Raw genomic sequence first — 20757 nt, 5'->3', positions numbered from 1 at the left:
GAGCGCTGACTATGTGCTAATACTGTGCTTGGTGCTAGAAATATAAGAATGAAATGCAAAGCCTTATGGCACAGAGTTTCAGGCGAGCATGTTATTTTACTTGATATTTTAGCTAATCGCAAAGAAGATGTTTTCCCCTCCAAAATAACGCAGTTAAGTGAAATTTGAAATGACTGAGATTTATTATTGTTGAAAGAGCCACTAGACAGAACATGTTTGAGGGCCCAGGCTTTGGAGTAAGGAGAACCTGAGGTTGGAACCTAGCTCAGCCTATTGGCCATTTGACTTGCCTTAGAAGCCTCATTTTTCTTATCTGTAAAAAGGGGTGATAATATTACTGACCTCTTAGGATCATTGTAAAGAAGGGAAAAATGTGTAAACCACTTGTCACAATGCCTGGCATGTGTCAATGCCCAGTACAATACAGTTATTTTTATTGTTAATTTCATATCCTATCAGGGCTAAGGAAAAAAAAGACAAGGTAGGTGGATAAGTGGGTAAAGGGTGACCTTAGGGTGGGGGTGGGGAGAGGTAGTATATTAAAATCAAAGAATGATTATTATAAAAGAACGCAGGGGTTAGATTTTCCTAGAGTCTACTGGTCTGTCTTCGGGAGCCCGTTTTCCCGTGGAGAACAGTAGGGATCAGTTGGTTTAAATTTTTAATTTTGCTCTGCTTGGCTTCTTCCTTCATGCTAGATATTGTCATTAGGCCCAAGAAGTCATTAAAGTGTTTAATAAGGTTATTAAATTGAGTAACTGCTGCTGCTGAAGCAATTTTCATAGGAAATCCATACGATTCTAGGTATGGAACTCAGAGCTGTCCTCTGTGGCTGACAGGCTGTCAGCGCGCCTTTGAAGGATGGGGGGCCGCATGGCGAGGGATGTGTCTAATTAAGAGATTAGAGGTGAACCTCGGCTTCCTGGGTGTACTGTTCGTAGCTGGAAGCGTGGTGGAACTTCACTAATTTCTACTAATTGCAGGATAGGGGAGGGGTGGCCCGTCTGAATCATAGAATATTTTAAAATAAGTGTACTTTTATTACTTTCAAGTACATATTTTAACTCCAAAGAAGCAAACAAATTGTTGTCTCGCACAGGTCTTCGGGGGCCCAAGTTATTGAAGCTATCAGAATGATTTTCAATTATTTCTATGTAAATAGGTGCTTCTGGAGTTCTTTAGGGTGCTTGAAAACAGTTAGTTCTCATAGATCTTAAACATTGCACCTGTAGTCGCGGGTCTTGTAGTTAATTGGCACATCCTTTGAGGAAGGGGTTTGTTAAATTAAGATAAACTTTAGACCAGCTACTAATTCCTGTAGAACTTTAGAACAGCTATCACTAATTCATGGAGTCCAAGAGCCCATGTGGATGAGGTTTTTATTTCAATTGAAGTTTGATCTTGGGCTTTCCCCCCCCCCCCCGCAGGCAGTTCATTCATTCATTCATTCCTGCAGGCATTTATTTATTCATTAAGTGCGATTAAAAGAATACATTGGATGTGCCAGGCGTTCAAGACATGCAAGAGAAACAAGCTACCCTGCAGCAGTGTAGCATCTGATAGAGGAGACCTATGGGCAATTACTGTACAGTAAGGTGTGGCGAGCAGGGTGGGTGCCCAAAGTCTGCCCAGAGAGGGTTCCAAGGAGGGTCAAATCTGTAAATACACTGGATGAAGCTGAAGATTTTCTGAAACTGAGTTGCATTTTGAAAAAAGAATTAGAGTTAGCAGAAAAGAAAAGACAACGAAGAAGAAAAAACGCAGAAAGTAGGGTGGGGACAGCTGTCCAGGCAGAGAGAACAGCTTGTCCGAAGGCCTGCCGATGGGAAGTTGCCTGTTGGGTATGTGGACGGAAGCTTAGTCTTTGGAGATAAGCGGAGTGAAACCATGAAAGGCTCTATTGTGCTGGCTTAGGAGTTTGAACTTGACCTGGAAGGTTATGGGGCAGGTTTTGAAGGACTTTTAGCAGGTAAATGTCATCATCAGACGTGAGCCTTGGAGCCAATCTTGTCTTAGTGTTGGGATGAGCTGGGTACAGGCCCGGGCATCATTTAGCAGCCCTTGCAGTAATGTTAGGCAAGCGGTCCTTGAACCAAAGTAGCAGCACAGGGAATAGGGTGTGGGTTCAAAGGAGGGTGGACCTGGAAGACTTGGGGAGGTGATTTAAAGCGAGAAGTCTGGGGTAACTGGGTTTCTAGCTGGGGTTTCTGGGGGTGAGATGGGGGACAGGGTGATGTGGGAAGGGGGAGACCCCCAAGCCAGGCCATCCAGGCAAGAGGCTGGATATGTGGCGAGAGGCCTGGCCTGGGCTGGAGGTGGAATCATCAGCTCATGCTGGGTGCTGGAACCCATGTTTGGATAAGGTCACCCTGGGATGACAACAGGGGGTGAAGCACAGCATCCTGGGATGGCTCTCAGGACCACAGCAACATTTAAGAGAACAAGGAGGAAGGTAGTTCGCCCTCCACAAAAGAAGAGTGATACTCAGCGCTCTAACCAAGTGGAAGATTTTCAGGACTGAAAAAATATTCGGAGTCTTAGCACCACAGTTACCTTTGAGCATGCATTAAAAGTGCATTGCTGTATTCTTAGAAGTCATTTTTTTCACCAGCATGGTTTTAGAATATGTATTCAACATACTCTCCTCCAAAAAGATTAAAGATTACACTTACTAAGTAGTAATAATGGTAGAGTCTGAGAATTCCAACCCATTGAGATGGAGAAAAGAACTTGACAAATTTGTCACTATGCTGATCATTCCTTTTACAAATATTCTGAAGGGCTTGCTCTGAGTCAGCACTGTGAAATCTTTAAGTCACTCAGCCTTTTGCTGAAAAATCAGTCTTAAGAGTGTTTGCTACTGGGTCCTTAATAATTTTTACCTTAAAAAGCCAAAAACAAAACGTATAGCCCTGACCAACATGGCTCAGTTGGCTGAGTGTCGTGTCCCGCAAAGCGAAAGGTTGCGAGTTTGATTCCCAGTCAGGACACTTGCCTGGGTTGCAGGTTCCGTCACTGGTTGGGGCATGAATGAGAGGCAGCCAATTGATGTTTCTCACATCCATGTTTCTCTCCCTCCCTGCCTTCCCATCTACATAAATAAATAAATAAATAAATAAATAAATAAATAAATAAAATCTTTAAGAAAAAACATATACAGTTGGCTAAGCTTTTCTTAATTGCTGGATTGCCAATGTTTTGTATGAAGACCTCTGTGCTTTGGGTTCATGAGCATTTTGCTTTGCATGTGATAATACTTTACATAGAAAAGTGTAATAATACTTCATATTCGTGTAGCATCTAATGAGAAGTTTCCTAGCGTTTTCACCATCTTTTATAGTTTGATTCTCCTAATAAACAGCCGAGGTAGGTTGGACAGGCATTGTTCCCAGACGTGGAAGCAGAGGCTCCGTGAGTAAATCCGTAATTTAGGAAGCGGGTGACAGAATTTTCCCCTAGTCTTGTGACCATAATTTCAGTGTTCTTTCCATGAAAAGGGACATGTTCCTCAAAGCTTATATGTTAACAATTGAACAATAGCAAACAAATAGGGGGACAAAAGCCCTGATTTTTTCCAGAATGGTTTGTCATTGTTCATCATCGATTAATAATATGTTGAGTGTTTCGGGGTTATGTGGTACTTTGGATTTTATAGCTTAAGTTCAGAAACATTTTTTTTAAAAATCACAACTTTGTAGCGAATTGACAATGTGTTTTTCTGTCTTTTGTTTTTGTTTAATCTGTGTGAAGGCCATCTTATTTCAGTAACAGGTGCATATCTTCTGTTAATATGGAACATTGAGCTGTTGGAAATACTTAATTTCTCTTTTGGTATATTTAAGGACTTCTGCTTCTCCAGCGGAAAATCAGAGCTGCCAGTACCCTGTGAGGGAGTGTGGCTTTCATGTGACTTGATGACTAGGAGCCTCTGGCTCCAAGTGCGGCTGGATAACCTTGTCAGCTGCCGGCAACTTTCTGCCTTGCCCAGAGCGTAGGCTCCGCTGACCTCGTCTTTAGGCACAGTGCCCAGAACCATGAAAATGTTTTCACTTTAATCAGAAAAGTAAAATGATCTTTCAGGGCCAGGAAAAGGTTTTAATATATAATAGCAATATATTCGTCTTTGTGCCAATAAAGTCATAAAGGATGATTTTTGAGTGTTGTGTTTTGGAGGAAGGCACACGGGGGCAATAGCAGGCGGGGCGGCCCGGAGTGCGGCCCGGAGCGCGGGGGGAGTGTGTGGGCGGGCAGGGCGGCCCACTCTGGCTCGGGTCTTCACTCCTAGCCCTGATCCGTTTGCCCTTCTGTTTGCGGATTCATTGATGACTGATTCATTCCTTCTAAGAACTGCGGATGTGCAAAGAGCACCCCAGGAAAATGAGTTGCACACACGCTGACAGGAGATGAGGGGAAATGTGGACAGACCAAGGGCAGGCTGCCTGGGTTTCGTGTCAGTTTCCATCTCTGGGCAGGATGCACTTTCTCCCTGACCTACACACACTATAGAGAATGTGGGGCTATTACAATTACTTTGCTTTAACAATTGTTTTTATAGTGCCTCTTATAATTTAGAATGTGCTTTTCTAATAATAGCCAAAACAGTGAGTATCACTATATTGTTACCTTATTTTTATTGCCTCTCGGTCTTCAAAATGGCATTAAAAATACATAATGAGCCCTGGCTGCGTAGCTCAGTTGGTTAGAGCGTCATCCTGACATGCCAAAGTTGTGGGTTTGATCCCCAGTCAGGGCACCTACAAGAATCAACCAATGAATGCATAAATAAGTGGAACAACAAATCTCTTTCCCCTTCCCTCCTCCGCTCCGTCCCTCCCTTACTCTCTTTATAAAATCAATAAAAAAATTAAAAAGTACATAAGTAAAAGATTTTAAAATAAGATTCTTTGGAACATTAACTCACAATCCTTATCTACTAAGGACAAGCAGTGGTGCAGAGGTCTCAATGGCAAGAACAAAGCTCACGTTGTCTTAGAAGGTGGAACTTGATAGATGGCAAAAGTTATTTTCAGGGAGTTTGGACTATTTCTCTCCTTTTAAAAATCCTTTGTACTCCCCTGGCCAGGTGGCTCAGTTGGTTGGAGCATTGTCCCAATATGCCAAGGTTGTGGGTTCAATCCCTGGTCAGGGCGCATACAAGAGGCAACCAAGGAATGCATAAATAAGTGGAACAACAAACCAATGTTTCTCTCTTTCTCTCTCAAGTCAATAAAAAGAATTAAAATTAAAAAAATAAAATTGTACTGAACATTATTATTTTATTATCTGCATAATAGAATGGAGGTGCTCTGTCCAGAAACCCCCCACAATCTTTCTTTTGCTTCTGCTCTAGGGTGTTTATAGCCCGTCTCTCACATGTGCCAAAGCAAAGCTGTAAGAAATGGCTAAAGAGAGATTCAGCCTTGAAGCCCCTCTTTTTTAAACCCAAAAGCTAAAATATTGAAAATTAAATTCAGTTAACAAATTTATAATCACCAAGTGAATAAATTATACTTTAAAATTTATCTATCCAAACAATACATTTTTTTGTTATACATATTGTCATATTTATTTTAAAGATTTTATTTATTTACTTTTAGAGAGCGGGGAAGGGAGGGAGGGAGAGAGGGAGAGAAACATCGATGGGTTGCCTCTTGCAAACCCCTAACTGGGGACCTGACCCACAACCCAGGCACGCACCCTGACCTGGGATTGGGCCCTGGTGACTTTCTGGTTCACAGGCTGGTGCTCAGTCCACTGAGCCCCACTGGCAGGGCCATGTTATCATATTTTTAAACTAAGTTTTTCCTCATGAGGCTGGGGGCATGCACAAAGCCATTGTAAACTCTCATTGCTGGCTTTTCACATGACCTTTGCTACTCTTTCTCATTTGAGTTCTAGAGGGTGATGTATCAGGTGGGGCCTGTAGGTTTCATTTAGAGAGATGAAGAAAGTAAGAAATGGCCACTTAATACAACTTGAGAAAAACGTGATCCTATTTTTCATGATTACTTTCTTATTATCCTCATATAACATGTAAAACTCTCCAGCAGTGCAACAAGCTTGGTTTTGCCTCATTTTAAAAATTCCATTTTGTGACAAATGTTTTTTTTTTTTTCTTCCCCGGGGGTGGGGGTACTTCCTATGGAGCTCAATTCATTAACTTCTTGTTTTTTAAAGAACCATAACTGCCTTGGTTAAAGTTCATTTCCGTTTTGTTCTAGTACAGTCGTTTCTCTCATCTCTTGCCAGCCCTACTGCCATCCTGAAATACAGCTCTGTTTATGATGCCCTTACAGGAATTCGTAAGTGTCTGGGTTCGAGACCCTAGGATTCAGAAGGAGGACTTCTGGCACTCTTATATCGACTATGAGATATGTATTCATGTAAGTGTGCAGTCAATAGTCCATAGAAATCATAGTAATTTTTAGTAGCATATGCTTGATGGGATAGTATGATACACTTACAATTGAAATTTGTGAAGTTATCCTAATTCAAAGAACTGAATTTTAATGATTACAGCTAATGCTCATATCTTGAAATAGTAAGATGGTCCCTAAAGTTGAAAATTTCTAATTCGAATTCCTTATTGTATCTTTTAGTGTTAATATTTTAATGTTTATTGCCTTCATGAAGATGCGAATGCATATAAAATTCATGGTTAAAGAATATACCTCATGGTATTTATGATCTGTTACAGCGTATTTCCGGGAGATAAATATATTGCTTGATGTCTTCTGTTTTGAGAGGATGTAGAGTTCTCTGGAAAAGAGGTGTAGTGATTTATATGTAGAATAAGAAAGCAGGAACTGTTGAATAACAGTAAAAAATTTTTAAAAAAGAAAAGAAAGTAGGACCTGAATATGTGTAAATATTTTGCTTTAATCTAGATTCTGAGTAATTAACACAAGTAAATAACTAGGACTAATGTTCTTTTTTGTTTTAAAGACTTTTATTTATTTATTTTTAGAGTGGAGGAAGGGAGAAAGAGGGCGAGAAACATCAACGTGTTGTTGCCTCTCACGCGCCCCTCCACTGGGGACCCAGCCCGCAACCCAGGCTTGTGCCCTGACTGGGAATGGAACCAGCAACCATTTGGTTCGTAGGCTGCTGCTCAGTCCACTGAGTCACACCAGCCAGGGCTGAAATAATGTTCTTTAATTGGAAACAATGCTTTGTCATAATCTCTTGAACAATGTCATCTGGTGTATGGCCTTTTGTGATCATCTTGAATAGCCTCAGCAAACATTTTCTGTAAAGGGCCAGGTAGTAGCCCTGACTGGCATCATCCCGCAAAGGAAAGGGTAACTTTTTGGACTCCCGGTCAGGGCACATGCCTGGGTTGCAGGCCAGGCCCCCAGTTGCGGTACATGGGAGAGGCAACTGATCGGTGTTTCTCTCCCTCTCTTTTTCCCTCCCTTCCCCTCTCTCTAAAAATAAATAAATAAAATCTTAATAGGACCAGATAGTAAATGTCTTCCGCTCTGTGGGCTACGTGGTCTTTCTCCGCACTACTTAATTCTGCTCTTGTAGAGTGAAAGCAGCCATAAGCGAGGCATAAATGAAAGAGTGTAGTTGTGTTCCAATAAAACTTTACTTGTGAAGACAAGTGGGAGGCCAGATTTGGCTCACATGTTAAAGCTTTCTGGCCCCGATCATGAATGGAGTCACTTTTCCCATCGGATTTAGTCTAGACTTTTCTTGGGAGCATAGCAGCAGGCCCAGGTTTTCTCTGTGACTACACCGCACGAGCGGGGTATAGTGTAGCCATCTTGAGTCTTCCCGGGTAAGTAGCTAAGTTGGCAGACTGGACATGCCATCACTAGCCAGCAAACCTCTTTTTATTCCCCCAAGTTTCTCCAACTTAGAAAATAAACAAAGTGAAAACTCAGAACTGCTTTATTGATGATTATGTTGAAGGCCAGTGTCAGGATATACTTTGTACTTTGATTTTGTTTTGGTTTTACTCATAAAGTCACACCAGATATAAATTCTTTGTGGAAAATTATAACAAATATATATGACTATGCCTTTGGAAACAAATTGAAATTCTTTAGTTGCCTTTTAACTTCCTCTAAAAAATATGCAGGTCCTTATCACATGCTTTATGGTAGGCAGGAAATTTAATTATCCTCCAGGAGTTAATGAAAGTATAGATTTTTCTCTGCTACATAAGTAGCTTGATATGAATTCAGAAATGTCCAGCTCAGACCAGAAATGATGGGTTCCGCCAATATTTGGCGGTGGTCTGGCTTTTCTTGGACATGCTAATAAATTGACAATGAATAAATCTTGGCTTGATAGCAGAAACAAGCAAATAGATTTAGAGGAACTTAATAAATTAGTGATCTCTGTGGCCTGATCCTGAAGCGGCTTCTATCTGTTGAACAATAAAGAATTGGTGGAGGATTGGAGGATCACAGTCAGCCCCCACTTAGATGCTGTACCTTTAGACCTTTGCAAGTAGAGAAGCCGGTGTTTAACCCATTTAAATTAACCTCAAGGGAAATGATATCAGATGACTCTGAAATCCTATCATTTACTTGGAATATTAAACTAGGGGACTGCAGAGGTGGGTAGTCTATCATATATACTCTCCTGGACTTGTTTTGCAAATGAAGGACTTACAGGTAGATAGCGCTTTGTCTGGCATTGGTGACTGGGGGTCTGCTGTTAGTGGCGTCCATGATGATCCTGAATAGAGAATCGCAGGGAAATGGAAGAGCATTGAAATCCACCCTGCGTGTGCCGGAGGCGACGGTACCCGCAATGGCCTGATGCTCCCTGCAGGGGGAGCTCTGAGAAGACGCCTGCCTGCCCAGGCCTCCGTACGGCGCTGATCCAGGTCTAAATGGCCTGCTCTCCTAGTCCCCAGGGGTCATGTTAGAGTGAGGCGCTGCTGTGCCTTGAAACGCACAGAAAGAGTGTTATTGGGCCACAAACACCATGCAGCAGGATGGTTGGGATTTAGACCAATGGCTTCTTTGGGGACAGGCCTCTTCATTTAACCTCTCTGCACCCACAGTTCTCTGAGAAGTAACCAGGAACTCTGTCATACATTTCCTGGGGACAGTTTAAGAACTAATCACATTTCTCAAAGAAAGCAACTGCTGGTGCTTATTAAATGGTAGAATATGGCAAAAGATTTCTCATCTGGTAATTAAAAGGTATGAAATAGAAATGTGAAATAAATATAGAGAATAGAGATCTTACAAAATCAATAGACAAATATTTGACTATCCCTTGTGTTACCCAGAGAAACACGCATATTTGCCAGTCTAGTGTTTGCCCAAAGGAGAAGCATTGTCATTTTGCTGAGGATGGGAACTCTGTAGGGGGCTTTTCCCACATGTGCCTTAGGGTAGCTGGAAGGAAACCAACATCTAGTAACTAATAATAATGTGAATAGTAAACATTTGCCAGCTGCTTGCTATCAATCCTCGCAGCCACCCTGTGAAATAGGTATGCACTATTTCTTCCCGCTTTATCCTTCAGGAAGTTGGCGTCCAAGTGATTTGCCCCATAGCAGAGCCAGGGCTGGAACTTGGGTCACCCATCAGGATGTTTGTCCCTGTGCGTTGCATGCACTTTCTACCTCAGAGCACGCTCCCTCGCACAAGGAGGAGAGGAGGGAAATGCTGTTCTCTGGTTTCAGAGTGATTCCCGGTGATTTGTGTCATCTGTAGTGATGGCCGTATCAAGGACATGATGGCTTCTGTGATGTCACATCAAGGGCCAGGAGAAGGTGTCTCTAGTCCTTAAAGGCTTCTCCAGCTACATAGACAGATGGAAAGTGTTAAAATGCAGCGGATGACCCTGAGTTCTGGTGGGCCGTTTATGCTTCAGGATTTAATTTTTGCAATTCTTTAAAAAGCAGCACTGGTAGGCGATCTGGAGGCTACTTCGGGACTCAGGGAATGGCTGGCTCGCCGCAGGTCAACACTGCTCATCTGTGGTTTAAATGCAAATGTGCTTTTAGTTTTAAAAATCCTATTTGAACAAATTGGGGAGGGGCATATAGTGAGCTATAGAAGTAAGAAAAGAGTACTTTTTTCCTGATGTGAGGCTTACATTTTTTTTTCTCAACAGACCAATAGCATGTGTTTTACAATGAAAACGTCTTGCGTACGAAGAAGATACAGAGAATTTGTGTGGCTGAGGCAGCGACTCCAAAGTAATGCACTGTTGGTGTAAGTGACTTAAAGGGTATATTGAAGAGATTTTATTATTATATTCAATATTCAAGAATTTGATGTGCATAGGATTTATAGACATATAAATTTATAGACATAAATATGAATTATGAAGGATTTGATAGGCATTCTTCTTGATTGTAATTATAGCTTTAGTTTTGTGTCTACAGCATCTGAATTGAAAATTTATCACTTGAATTCCACCAACTTTTATGGGCATTGACCATGAAAGTCCTCAAAAATGTTTAAAAATGGGGTTATCTTTAAGTTCATATGCTCTTATCCTTATTATATAGCTAAAAATGTAATATATAATCACTGTATGATAATTATCATGCATACTTTGCTTTTACTTTTGATTTCTGTAACTGAACCACCTTCATTTGATGATCATAATTTTTTTTTTTCTTTCTCATAAGGCAACTGCCAGAACTTCCATCTAAAAACCTGTTTTTCAACATGAACAATCGCCAGCACGTGGATCAACGTCGTCAGGGTTTGGAAGATTTCCTCCGAAAGTAAGTGTGCAGAAACTCGTGTGGTCACATAGGACGCGAGAAAAGTGCTTTGCAAGAGTCGAGTGTCCAGTGATCAGGTGGCAAGAACCGTGCCCTGTCTGAGATGGTCATGATCTACTCCAGAGCCAATCTCAGTCGTTCATTTCCTGTATTAGAGCTCCATCTTGTGGCTCACATTTGATGGTGCATATCCGGGACCAAATCTTCCAGAAAGAAAACAATGAACTAATTGAATCAGGTAATAAATACATGGTCCCTTAAGCTGTAAAACAGAGCCAAATTACTTGGAAGTTTAGCTGACAAAACTAAAATTTGCCAGGAGACAGATGTACCTTATTAAAAAGGCACTTCTTAAAAACCGTCGTTATTTACAGCAGTTAGGATTGACAGATGAAAGTCAGCTCTGCAGTGGGCTGCTAAGACCCTTCTGGGCGCCTCTAAATGAATAGTTTAACTCTATTCTTTGGAGGTAATATTTATAAGGGAGAATTTATTGGTGCTTGATAGTCTCAGTGGGTTATTAACCCTGGATTACTTGGTGATCGGAGGTGCTGTAGTTAAGGCGACTTAAATTCACACTACTATAATTTCTCTTTTTTTCCCACTCTGGAATACTGGAATACCCATCCCATGGGACAGCATGTTGGTTTGCGCACAGACTCTTGAGTCTGCTGCCTGGGTTCAAATCCTGGCTCTGCTACTTATAAGTTGGGAGCTTGGGCAAGTCTTTTACCTCCTCTTTGCTTGTGTTTTTCCATCTCTAAAATGGACTCGATATTAGTACCTACTGTATAAGGTTGTTGAGAGGCTTAAATGAATTAATGGATGTAAAGCACTCACAACAGTTTGGCATATAATATGTAGTATTGAAATATTGGTCATTATTTGTTTGATGTATTTAGAAAAGAAATAGCTATGATATTAATTTTTCTAACTTCCTACGTTGTCAATAAAAAAAAAAGTCTGAGTCATATGACTGCCGCTTAAGTGGCAGAACCCAGCCTCCTGCTCTCTCTTCTTGTATCAGATTCAGGATTTGAAATAACCTCCTTTTGAGTTCACTCCATGGTACCTTAGAGCTAGCCTGTTATAATACAAGGGGGACCCAAAAAACCTCAGAATTTATTTATAAAAAGTTGTGTATTTATTCTTACATGCTCAAACTTCAGTCACCTTCAAAGTCCTCTCCCTGTGATGTAATACACCTATTGAGATGATGTTTTTTCATTGCTCATCGATTTTGATACTTTTTAGTGCTTATGCCATTTTTTGTTTCACCTCTTCTACATCAGCAAAATGTTTCCCTTTCAGGGTTTTTTTTCATCCGGGGAAACAAAAAGTCACTCAGGGCAAGACTGGGTGAGTAGGGAGGATGGAGCTTAGGGGGTCATGTCATTTTTGGTCAAAAACTGAACACTTAGCAGGGTGCAGGCAGGTATGCTCATAAATCACCCATCATGAAATGGGCAAAGGCACTGAAAAAGTCTTCAGAAAAAAAAATGTCACTAAAGACAAACGGAGCCTCTCACACCAACGCCTGCTGGTACACTGATACAAATGGGTTCCTAGAACACTCACCTAGCGGGAGAAGCCTGTACTACAAAGGGACCACCCTCCAGAAGGTAATTCCTGGTTTTTTTTTGGGTCCCCTCTCTTGTACTGCTTTCTCTCCATGTGGCTCATTCATAAAGAGTTCAGTTATTAAGTATGCACATCGATTTAGTAGTATTAGATTGATAGACTGCTTTTCCTTTGAAGAGGTCATGGAGACATACAGGAACACCCAAGGTAATAAATTGAGGGAGGCCTGGAAAAGAATAAGAAGCCAGAGAAGTAAAAATGACATGAGACTAGAAGACCAAGTGACTGGGCCGAGTCCTGGGAACACATTACAGCGGGGTTCTTTTGAGTCTCACATGCTTGACAGAACAAAGATCTGATCAAGTTATTTCTGCCCTTTCCGTTTAGGGACAGCTCCGATTTTAATTGTTGTTTGTATGAGACCCAGGTGGCTGATGGCCTCCCCCTTAAGATGTGGTCCCTGCAGTCCACGTTTGCAGAGTGGCTTGTCGCTCCAGATGCTTCTCGGGGCATTGCCAGTGGGGCCTGCGCAGGGACAGCCAAATCCCACAGTCCCCATCAGCCTGGGGAGCTGCTTGTCTTCTGCAGAGAGGCCTCCTTATATGAGGTCAAAGGACAGCATGTGTCTCTGTGCTGCTAGTTAATCGCAGGACATGTGGGTTTTGTTTTGTTTTAAACCAGGAATCACTTCACTGTTTTGAACATGACCTTTCCCTTCACAGTTGATCCTACCAAATTAATGACTGGAGTGGGCGTCATTTGCCGTGGTGCAGCTATGCTCGCACTCGGTTATTTTTGCGAGCTGTGCCGTGCGGTTGCCTGCTGACTTGGATGCAGACGTCATAGTGAAAAGTGTCTTGGGTCAGGAGCTTGAGGAGCTGGGCTCCAGGTCTCTCATGAGCCTTGGCTCCTGATTGTTTTGTGGCTGTAGGACCATGGACAAGCCACTGAACTCCTCTGAGCCTTGGTTTGCTATGAAGAGTGTGATGCTGTTACGCATACAGTGCCGACCTCAGTCGGGGGTTGTGTCGTTCAAGTGATGCATCGGAAGAAAAACTGTTTGTTAGGTGACTGCATTGGGCTGGGTTGGGTACTGAGGATACAGGACTGCACAAAATGGGCACACAAATCCTTATCCTTTTGAGGCTTCTGGTCGAATGGGGACGCACTGAATGTGTATTGGGGATGGCCAGATTCATTAACATTGGATCTGGATTACCAACCGGAAGTAAAATTGTAGAACAGACACTGAGTTCTCTTGTGATGTTCGTTCAGCTGTGCTGTGTGGATAACAGTCTCCAGGCTGATGGCGCTTCCGTGTGTTTTGAATCTGAAGGAAGCAAGGGGTCCAATACCATGCGGTTGGGTTCAGGCCTGACTTAAGTGACTGGGATACTGTGGCCTCTCCTGACCCTCCCCACCCTCCTGTGGTCCTCAGATTCTAAGGCATAGCTCTCCTGTTGTTTGTCCCGTGTGTGTAGCAGTGACAGCCTTCCATGCCTTTGGCGCCCCTGGTGTCTCGCAGCCCAAGCGCACTTTGGGAAACTGGATGCGGCATACAGCTTGGCCATCTTGGCATTGCATCCCGTCCCCAGCTTGACATCCTCCGAGGTCCCATTGGTTCCCTTTTAAGTGAGGCCCATCAATAGCCTATACCTTCTTTGTCCGAAGAGCACTTTAGGCACTTGAAAGGGAAGACTCCACATCATTAAATACGAAATATACTTGTATGATAGATTTTTAGCATGTGTTTAAAAAATCTGGTTTTTGTGTAAGTTTTGAAGTTGACTGATTCTGGACATATGTGTGTATATAACATAACGGGGTTTTTTTTTTTTCTTTTCATTTTAGTCATTTGTGAAATAACATATATTTAATAGCAAAGTACATATCTGGGCCAATTTTCATAGAGGAATAGAAAGTTGTTTCTTTCACTAGGTGCCAAAAGAAGAATTTATACCATTTATTGAACACCTGCTATATGTACAGTTTTTTTACACATTTTTATCTCCGTATCTACAATAATATTAGGAGTTGGGTATGATTTCAATTTTATAGACAAGGAAATTATAGGAAAGGTAGAGGCACTGTATTAATCCCAGGAAATGGCAAGTTTACAGTTTAGCAGAACTCTTAAATGCAAGTTAAATTTGATCAGTATGATTGTGAGATTTTTTTCCAGATATATTCATTTTTCCCTCAATCTTGGCTATAATCTCCCTTTTGAATTTTTCTCCTTTGTATAACTATAAATTGTATGCCACTTCTCGTAGCTATGGAAAAAGAAAGTTACAGACTAAAGTGATAAACTCTGCTGATAGACTCTACCGTGAAAATGGCTTTCCTACTAAATTTTTACATTTGATTGATAATCATGAATGGGACCCAGCTCTCCTTTACTGAGTTCATCCCATTAATATAACTTTGTGCACCCTACAATGTAGGCTTTTGTATTACAGTTTTGTATTTCTTTGAAACTAAGGAATACTATAGTTTTTTACAAAAGGGTGCCATAGAAACACTACAGTTTTACACACACACAGTTTTTATGTCTTTGTGTTCAATAGAGGGCACCACAGCACAGTTCATGAATGTCTTCAGTGAAGATTTGTAGGCTGTATTTTTTCTCATGGTTAAGAGGTAAACAGGCTGAATTAAATTTGTTTTCCCCACATCAAACTGCTAACCTTCCATATGCGCTACAAATGGGTATATATGTTATTCTGTTGGGTTCAGCAGACCCAGGGCGTCCTTAGTTAGGATTAAATGTTTTTGCATAGCTATATATTGTTCTCAACTGAACCCATATATAATACACCTAATAAAATCATGTTGAGGGGAACCAGATTTTCAACTGCATCCAATTCAAGGGAAAACAGGTTTTGCTTTGTTTAGTTGAAAGTTGTTATGGGAAAAGGAATAACTTTTGACTCATGTTTTAAATAGCTTTTCACAAATTCCTTGAAAATTCTAGAGGCTATTTTTTTGTTCCTTTTATAAAGGCTTGAGAATAGTATACCTTTATTTTTATGGAGGTTTATAATGATGACATTTTATTGACTGTTTTACAAAGTACTCTTTATATTAAGTTTGAAGTTGATTTACTGCTATTCGATTTGTTTGTGGAAACTGTGGCACAAATACGACTAGGGTAAAAAGATTTAATATTGTGGCGATGCAGACACAACAACTCTCTGATATGTATTCAGGCAGATAGAACTTTAAATGAACTAGTTATGCTCACCGAAGCAGGAGGGAAATCACTCTCAAAATTTTATATTCTTAATTTCGGAAAGAAATATCTGCGTGAAAATAAAAACCTTAAATATATTAAAAATTATTTTTGTTTATTTAAAACTCATACCCGTGGAGCACAGTGGCATAAATGTAGCCAGCCAGACTGGAAGAATCGAAAAACCCAGAAGTGTGCATAGCAGATGTACTGTTTTTGAACTTGTGGCCTGCGTGGGTGGTCAGAGGTGCCCTCCCCCGCAACATCTTTCTCCCACTTCAGAACTGAGGGCTGGGTGCGCCCAGCTCCCTCTTGCTTTTCACCCGTGTGTCCTCCAGGTGGCAGTATTACGCAGAAAAGAAAACACTGGGAAATGAGTCCAATGTACAGTAAAATTGGAAATTGAATTATAGCTCAAGAAAAAAGACAGTAGCCTTGAGGTCCCGATCAACCTGGGCTCTGATCACTTTTGTTTGCTGTACCCATGTGTTAGGTTACTAGCAAGTTAATAACAGTGCGTGAGCAGTTCAAGGCTCAGTAGAATTGCTTTAGACATGAAATAAAGCTAAAATGAATTTGTGTCCAATATCATTGGCATTAGTGCTCATTACTTTTGTGGTGTAATGCCTTGAACCATCTAAAATCAATTTTAAAGATTACCCATTATTTTATAAAGAAAATAAAACACATTTCCACCAGAAACAAAGCAGTAAGTATAATCCTATGAACAGTTACTTGTAGCATAGCTGGCAGGAAACACTCTGTTCAGACTTCACAGGGAATGCAAGTTAATATTAATGGGTCATTGCCTTATAAATCTCCTCTTGATTTGGAGTATTTAAAACAAGAGTGGTAAACATTTGTAAATGTATAAAATAAATCTCAAAGAGTAGGAAGAGGAATTTGCTGCTTTACTACTTGTATTTGGGAAACTACTCTTAATCATGTGATTATGGTCATCTTCTGGGAGAATCCAACTTCAGGGCCGACGACATGGATGGAGAGGAAGTATTTAGCTGCTTTGCTTGAAACTGCCTTTTAAAAAGCACAAAGTACTACTTTTTCTTTTTGTAGGCCAGGAGAGAATATTTTCTTAAACTACATTTGTAAGCCTATTGCAGCCAACAGGACAGCTAGATTTTGGTGTGAATACTGTGCTGTTTTAGATGTTTGCCTTCTTGAAAAAATAAATGTTTCATTTTGATGGGAAGGAAATATTCTAATGACCTTGGATTTTAGATAAATTAAATACAAATGATCAAAAGATATGTACTGCCCTGGTTACTTGTTTAAAAATGTGGAGTATCAAGTAAGGCCCATGTAGTCTTAAATATATAACCTATTTTTCATAGATCTCTATATGAAAAATCCCATGTTGGGCAAAATTATACTTGGGTTTTAGTATTTTAGTTTTGTATCCTACAACTGGCTTTAGTATCTTGTCACTATATCATTATTGAGGGAGACAAAATGATCATACCTAAAAGTCTTTTGCTAAAAAGATAAAAAGTTTTTATTTCAATATAAGGGAATGCTTTGTCAGAAAAAACACACTGATAATATGAACTTGAGCATGTGTAGATTTTGCTACAGGTTAGTTTTTATTCCTCCCTGTAGCTCTGAGGCACTAGTTGAAATCTGTACTCTCTTTGTACCCCTGAAGCTTTTGGAGAAATTTCCAGTCAAACCTAGGTGTTCAAAAAAAAAAAAAAAAAAAAAAGCCACCTCTCCACCAAGCCCTTGTAAACTTGTACAAGCAGAGTTGTAAAGTCTTTTTTTCCCCATAAAGAGATGACTTTTTAATAGAACTTTTAATAGTAGTTGAAAGTTTTGATGTTTCCTGACAGCCTAGCCCATAAAGATCACAGAATTGACATGCTGGTTGGCAGTAAATTTTTTTTAAGTAGAATAAATTTCTATGACTACATAAGCAAAATATTTCCATAATTAATCCACATGGCCATAACAGATGGTTAAATTGAAGAAATGTCCTTGAAGTTATTCTTTTAACAGATGTTCTTAACTATTAGCTTCATGTTTTTACTCACCTAAATTTCCAAATAATTGAATAAAAGTTAACATATGCTTTCATCCCTTTAATAGGCAGATTCCATAATGGACGCAGAGTTTGCTGGAGTTGAGAAATGGCTTCGGTGGCACATTTCTAATGTTTCTCCCTCTCTTGCCCTATAGTTGTCCATCCCTGTTCACTGATATTTCTCATTTTTCCCCCTTATCTAGGGTCCTACACAATGCACTTCTGCTTTCAGACAGCAGACTTCACCTCTTCTTGCAAAGCCATCTGAATTCAGAAGACATCGAGGCGTGCGTTTCTGGGCAGACTAAATACTCTGTAGAGGAAGCGATTCACAAGTTTGCCTTGATGAACAGACGTTTCCCTGCCGAAGATGAAGAAGGAAAAAAAGAACACGATATAGATTATGATTCAGAAAGGTATTTCCTTGCATTTCGATGTAATGTATATGTATTTATATAACACATAGTACACATATGCCTGTGTATGGATAGCTCCGCACACTTCACTTTTTTGTTGATGTTATACTAAGATAATGAAAAAATTAATTGACTGAGATTTTATTGAGTTGTGACAGCTCATCATAGTAGTCTTCACACACACCTCCACACTGAATTAATGAATGCAGTAGAAATTCAATTATCTGCATTCTGATTATGTGACTTTCATTTAGTCAGACTTGAATTATTCGCGTTTAAATTATCTAGCTAAAAAAATATCCAACTGCACTCCAAATGGCTAATTAAAAGTCCAAATTTCCTGTCTCTCTTTGTGACTGGAGATAATTAAAGTTCTCCTCTGTTACTCAGGCTTTGAGTGTGTTGTGAAAACCAATTTCCTCTTTTTATTATTTTCCCCCTCTCTCCTTTTCTAGTTCATCCTCCGGGTTTGGACACAGTAGCGATGACAGGAGTTCACGTGGGTGTAAAATGAGCGCAGCTCCGCAGGAATCCTGAAAAAGAATTCTAATGTGACCATCTTAGGAATAGCAAATTATGTCCAGTCATAGAGAAGAAAGCTCGCTGATGATATATTCTTACCTAAAGCTCACTGTCATGATATAAGGTATTTAAATTCTTCAAGACGTTGGGTTGTTTATTAGTGCTGTTTTTATGTTGTCTTATTTTGGCTAAGCTTCCGTAAAAAGCTAAAAGCCTGCGATCGCAACACTCTCTTTTAGAGGCAAACATTATCGGTAAAACGAGATCCTGCCCTCAAATGAAATGAGTTATACATTAAAAAAAAAAAACAACAACACAAAACCTAGTTGGTTTTATTGACTTTGAAAAGATAGGTAACTAGATAGCATTTAAAACCCAGACAGAGGATTCCTTCTTGTATCAATGGGGCAGTGTTACCGTAAACACAGCTTAGCCACTATGAAGACGGACAGCCCGGATCAGACCGCCTCATTCAGACATGTGGCTAATATTTGGGGGACACCTCCCCCGCACTGGGAAGACACTTTGCTTTTGGGTGTTTGGTCGAAATACTTTAAGAGCATTTAACCTTTCCAGTATTCTATTTCACACTTAGATGGGAAAGGAGTTTTAGGAATAAAAACATGTTAAAATAATGTTTACATTTTAGACAAAACAGAAATAGCGCTAGTAATTTTGCTTATCTTTGCAATATGTAGATTCAGAAATACAGTTTCATTGTCCAAAGTCAGCTTTAACATACAGTTCCTGGAAACAAATAATTTGTTTTCATTATCATTGTGTAATTAGAATTACAGGTTAAAGATTTGATTTCTGATGAAATGTGCAATTTCTTATCACTAGATAACTTTGTCAGTGGTGGTTACTTGTTACTTATCTTTAAATTAGAAGTAGTATCTTATACAAATTAATATATTTAATTTTACCAATAAGTATTACCATAATTTAGAAAAGGATATCAACTTCTCAATTTCAGAAATAATTATTCATTTTTTAAAAGCCTTTTCTTTTTAGGTATCTGCCAGAGAATTGGTATAATTTAGTAAAAAATTTTTTTCCATGGACCAAAGTGAAAATGTCTTAAGTGATATTGAATTTCAAATTTCGGATGAAGCAACTTTTTCTTGAGATAATTATCCAAGTTTCTTCCCCGTTGAATGGTGCCAAATGTCTCCGAAACTCACAGGAGTATAATTTTACGTAACTGGGGTAACTTGTTGCTATAATGAAATGTTACTCCACCTCATTTTATTTAGGAGTTTAAAAGTTATGGTATCATTAAAAAGTCTTTGAGATGTCTGTAACTAAGAAGAAATAGAAAAAAATTAAATTAGAATAAGAATGATTTCTGTAATTTGTCACTTTTGGTTCTTATTTTGGTCTAAAACATTACTGAACTGTTGTAAATATTCTGATTTAATGTATTGAATGTTGTTACTTTGTCATCTATCACTCATTATTTTAATACAGAAAAAAAGGTTAGCAAATTCTTTTTATTTTGCCAAAATGTAAAGTTTACTGTCCTGTCATTTAGGAACGATTCCCAGCTCTTTGGAGATATGTATTTGAATTCATGTTATTTCTGTTTTTTAGCAGTTTTGAAAAGCATGTAATATATGCCACCAATTGTCATATTACTTTTAGATGCTGTAACAGTCATCAAAATGGATATAAAGTAATGCCTAATACTGTGGTGTTGTAAACCTCATAAGTTCACCATTTTCACATTAAACATGAAAAAAAAAATCAACTTTAGTTTGTTGGATCACTTATTTCATGTGAGAATGTCCTTCTTCTGACTTAGACCTAAATTCAGTGTGTTTTTGAATGATCAGTAATTTTTAATGAAGAAGTTGGATAAAACTTGATTTCATATTCACTCTGGTTGCAGACATTTGAGGCTTTTAGCCTTCGTTTGGTCGTTTTGATATCGAAGCACTGTTAAAGCTGATATCCAGCAGCTGAGATACTTAGATGAACTTCAGCCCCCAGTAGCTCTCTGGCTTTGTTCAAGTCTCTTATTTTTCTTTGGCATAGTTTTATAAAGCTTTCTTTAGTTTAACTAATTACTTAATTAGTTAAACTAAATAGAATGGATATTTATTTAAAGCTATTTTGTATGTAAATTAAATGTAAAGAATTCTAATCCAGGGTGTTTTATCATTTATGTACATAAAGCAGTAATTTCCCTGGCTAAAAATTCTGAAGGGGTAAACTATTCACCTATAAAGGAGGTGTATGTGTTTTGTTTGGGAGCGGG

At 39.5% G+C, this 20757-nt stretch overlaps 1 protein-coding gene across 4 annotated transcripts in view; it reads left to right on the top strand.

Annotated features, from left to right (window-relative positions):
- The window catches only part of SNX10 (sorting nexin 10), a 59259-nt gene extending 39063 nt beyond the window's left edge, over window positions 1-20196 (top strand). For 2 of the 4 annotated variants that reach the window (XM_054564507.1, XM_054564508.1), the window contains exons 3-7: window positions 6297-6383; window positions 10087-10187; window positions 10610-10708; window positions 17763-17975; window positions 18431-20196. In XM_054564507.1, the coding sequence (XP_054420482.1) occupies window positions 6297-6383; window positions 10087-10187; window positions 10610-10708; window positions 17763-17975; window positions 18431-18512 (582 nt within the window). In that variant the 3' untranslated portion in view covers window positions 18513-20196. Of the gene's footprint in view, window positions 1-6249; window positions 6384-10086; window positions 10188-10609; window positions 10709-17762; window positions 17976-18430 lie in introns of all 4 variants that reach the window. The other 2 variants (XM_054564510.1, XM_054564509.1) reach the window with 1 other exon arrangement.
- The last annotated feature ends 561 nt before the right edge of the window (window positions 20197-20757 follow it).

The sequence above is a fragment of the Pteronotus mesoamericanus genome, unplaced genomic scaffold (genome assembly GCF_021234165.1).
Source record: "Pteronotus mesoamericanus isolate MK-2021 breed Mesoamerican mustached bat unplaced genomic scaffold, CSHL_Meso_final scaffold_85, whole genome shotgun sequence".
In the NCBI taxonomy this organism is placed as follows: domain Eukaryota; kingdom Metazoa; phylum Chordata; class Mammalia; order Chiroptera; family Mormoopidae; genus Pteronotus; species Pteronotus mesoamericanus.
The sequence above is the reverse complement of the archived record's forward strand: the minus strand, read 5'-3'. Positions and strand labels throughout refer to the sequence as shown.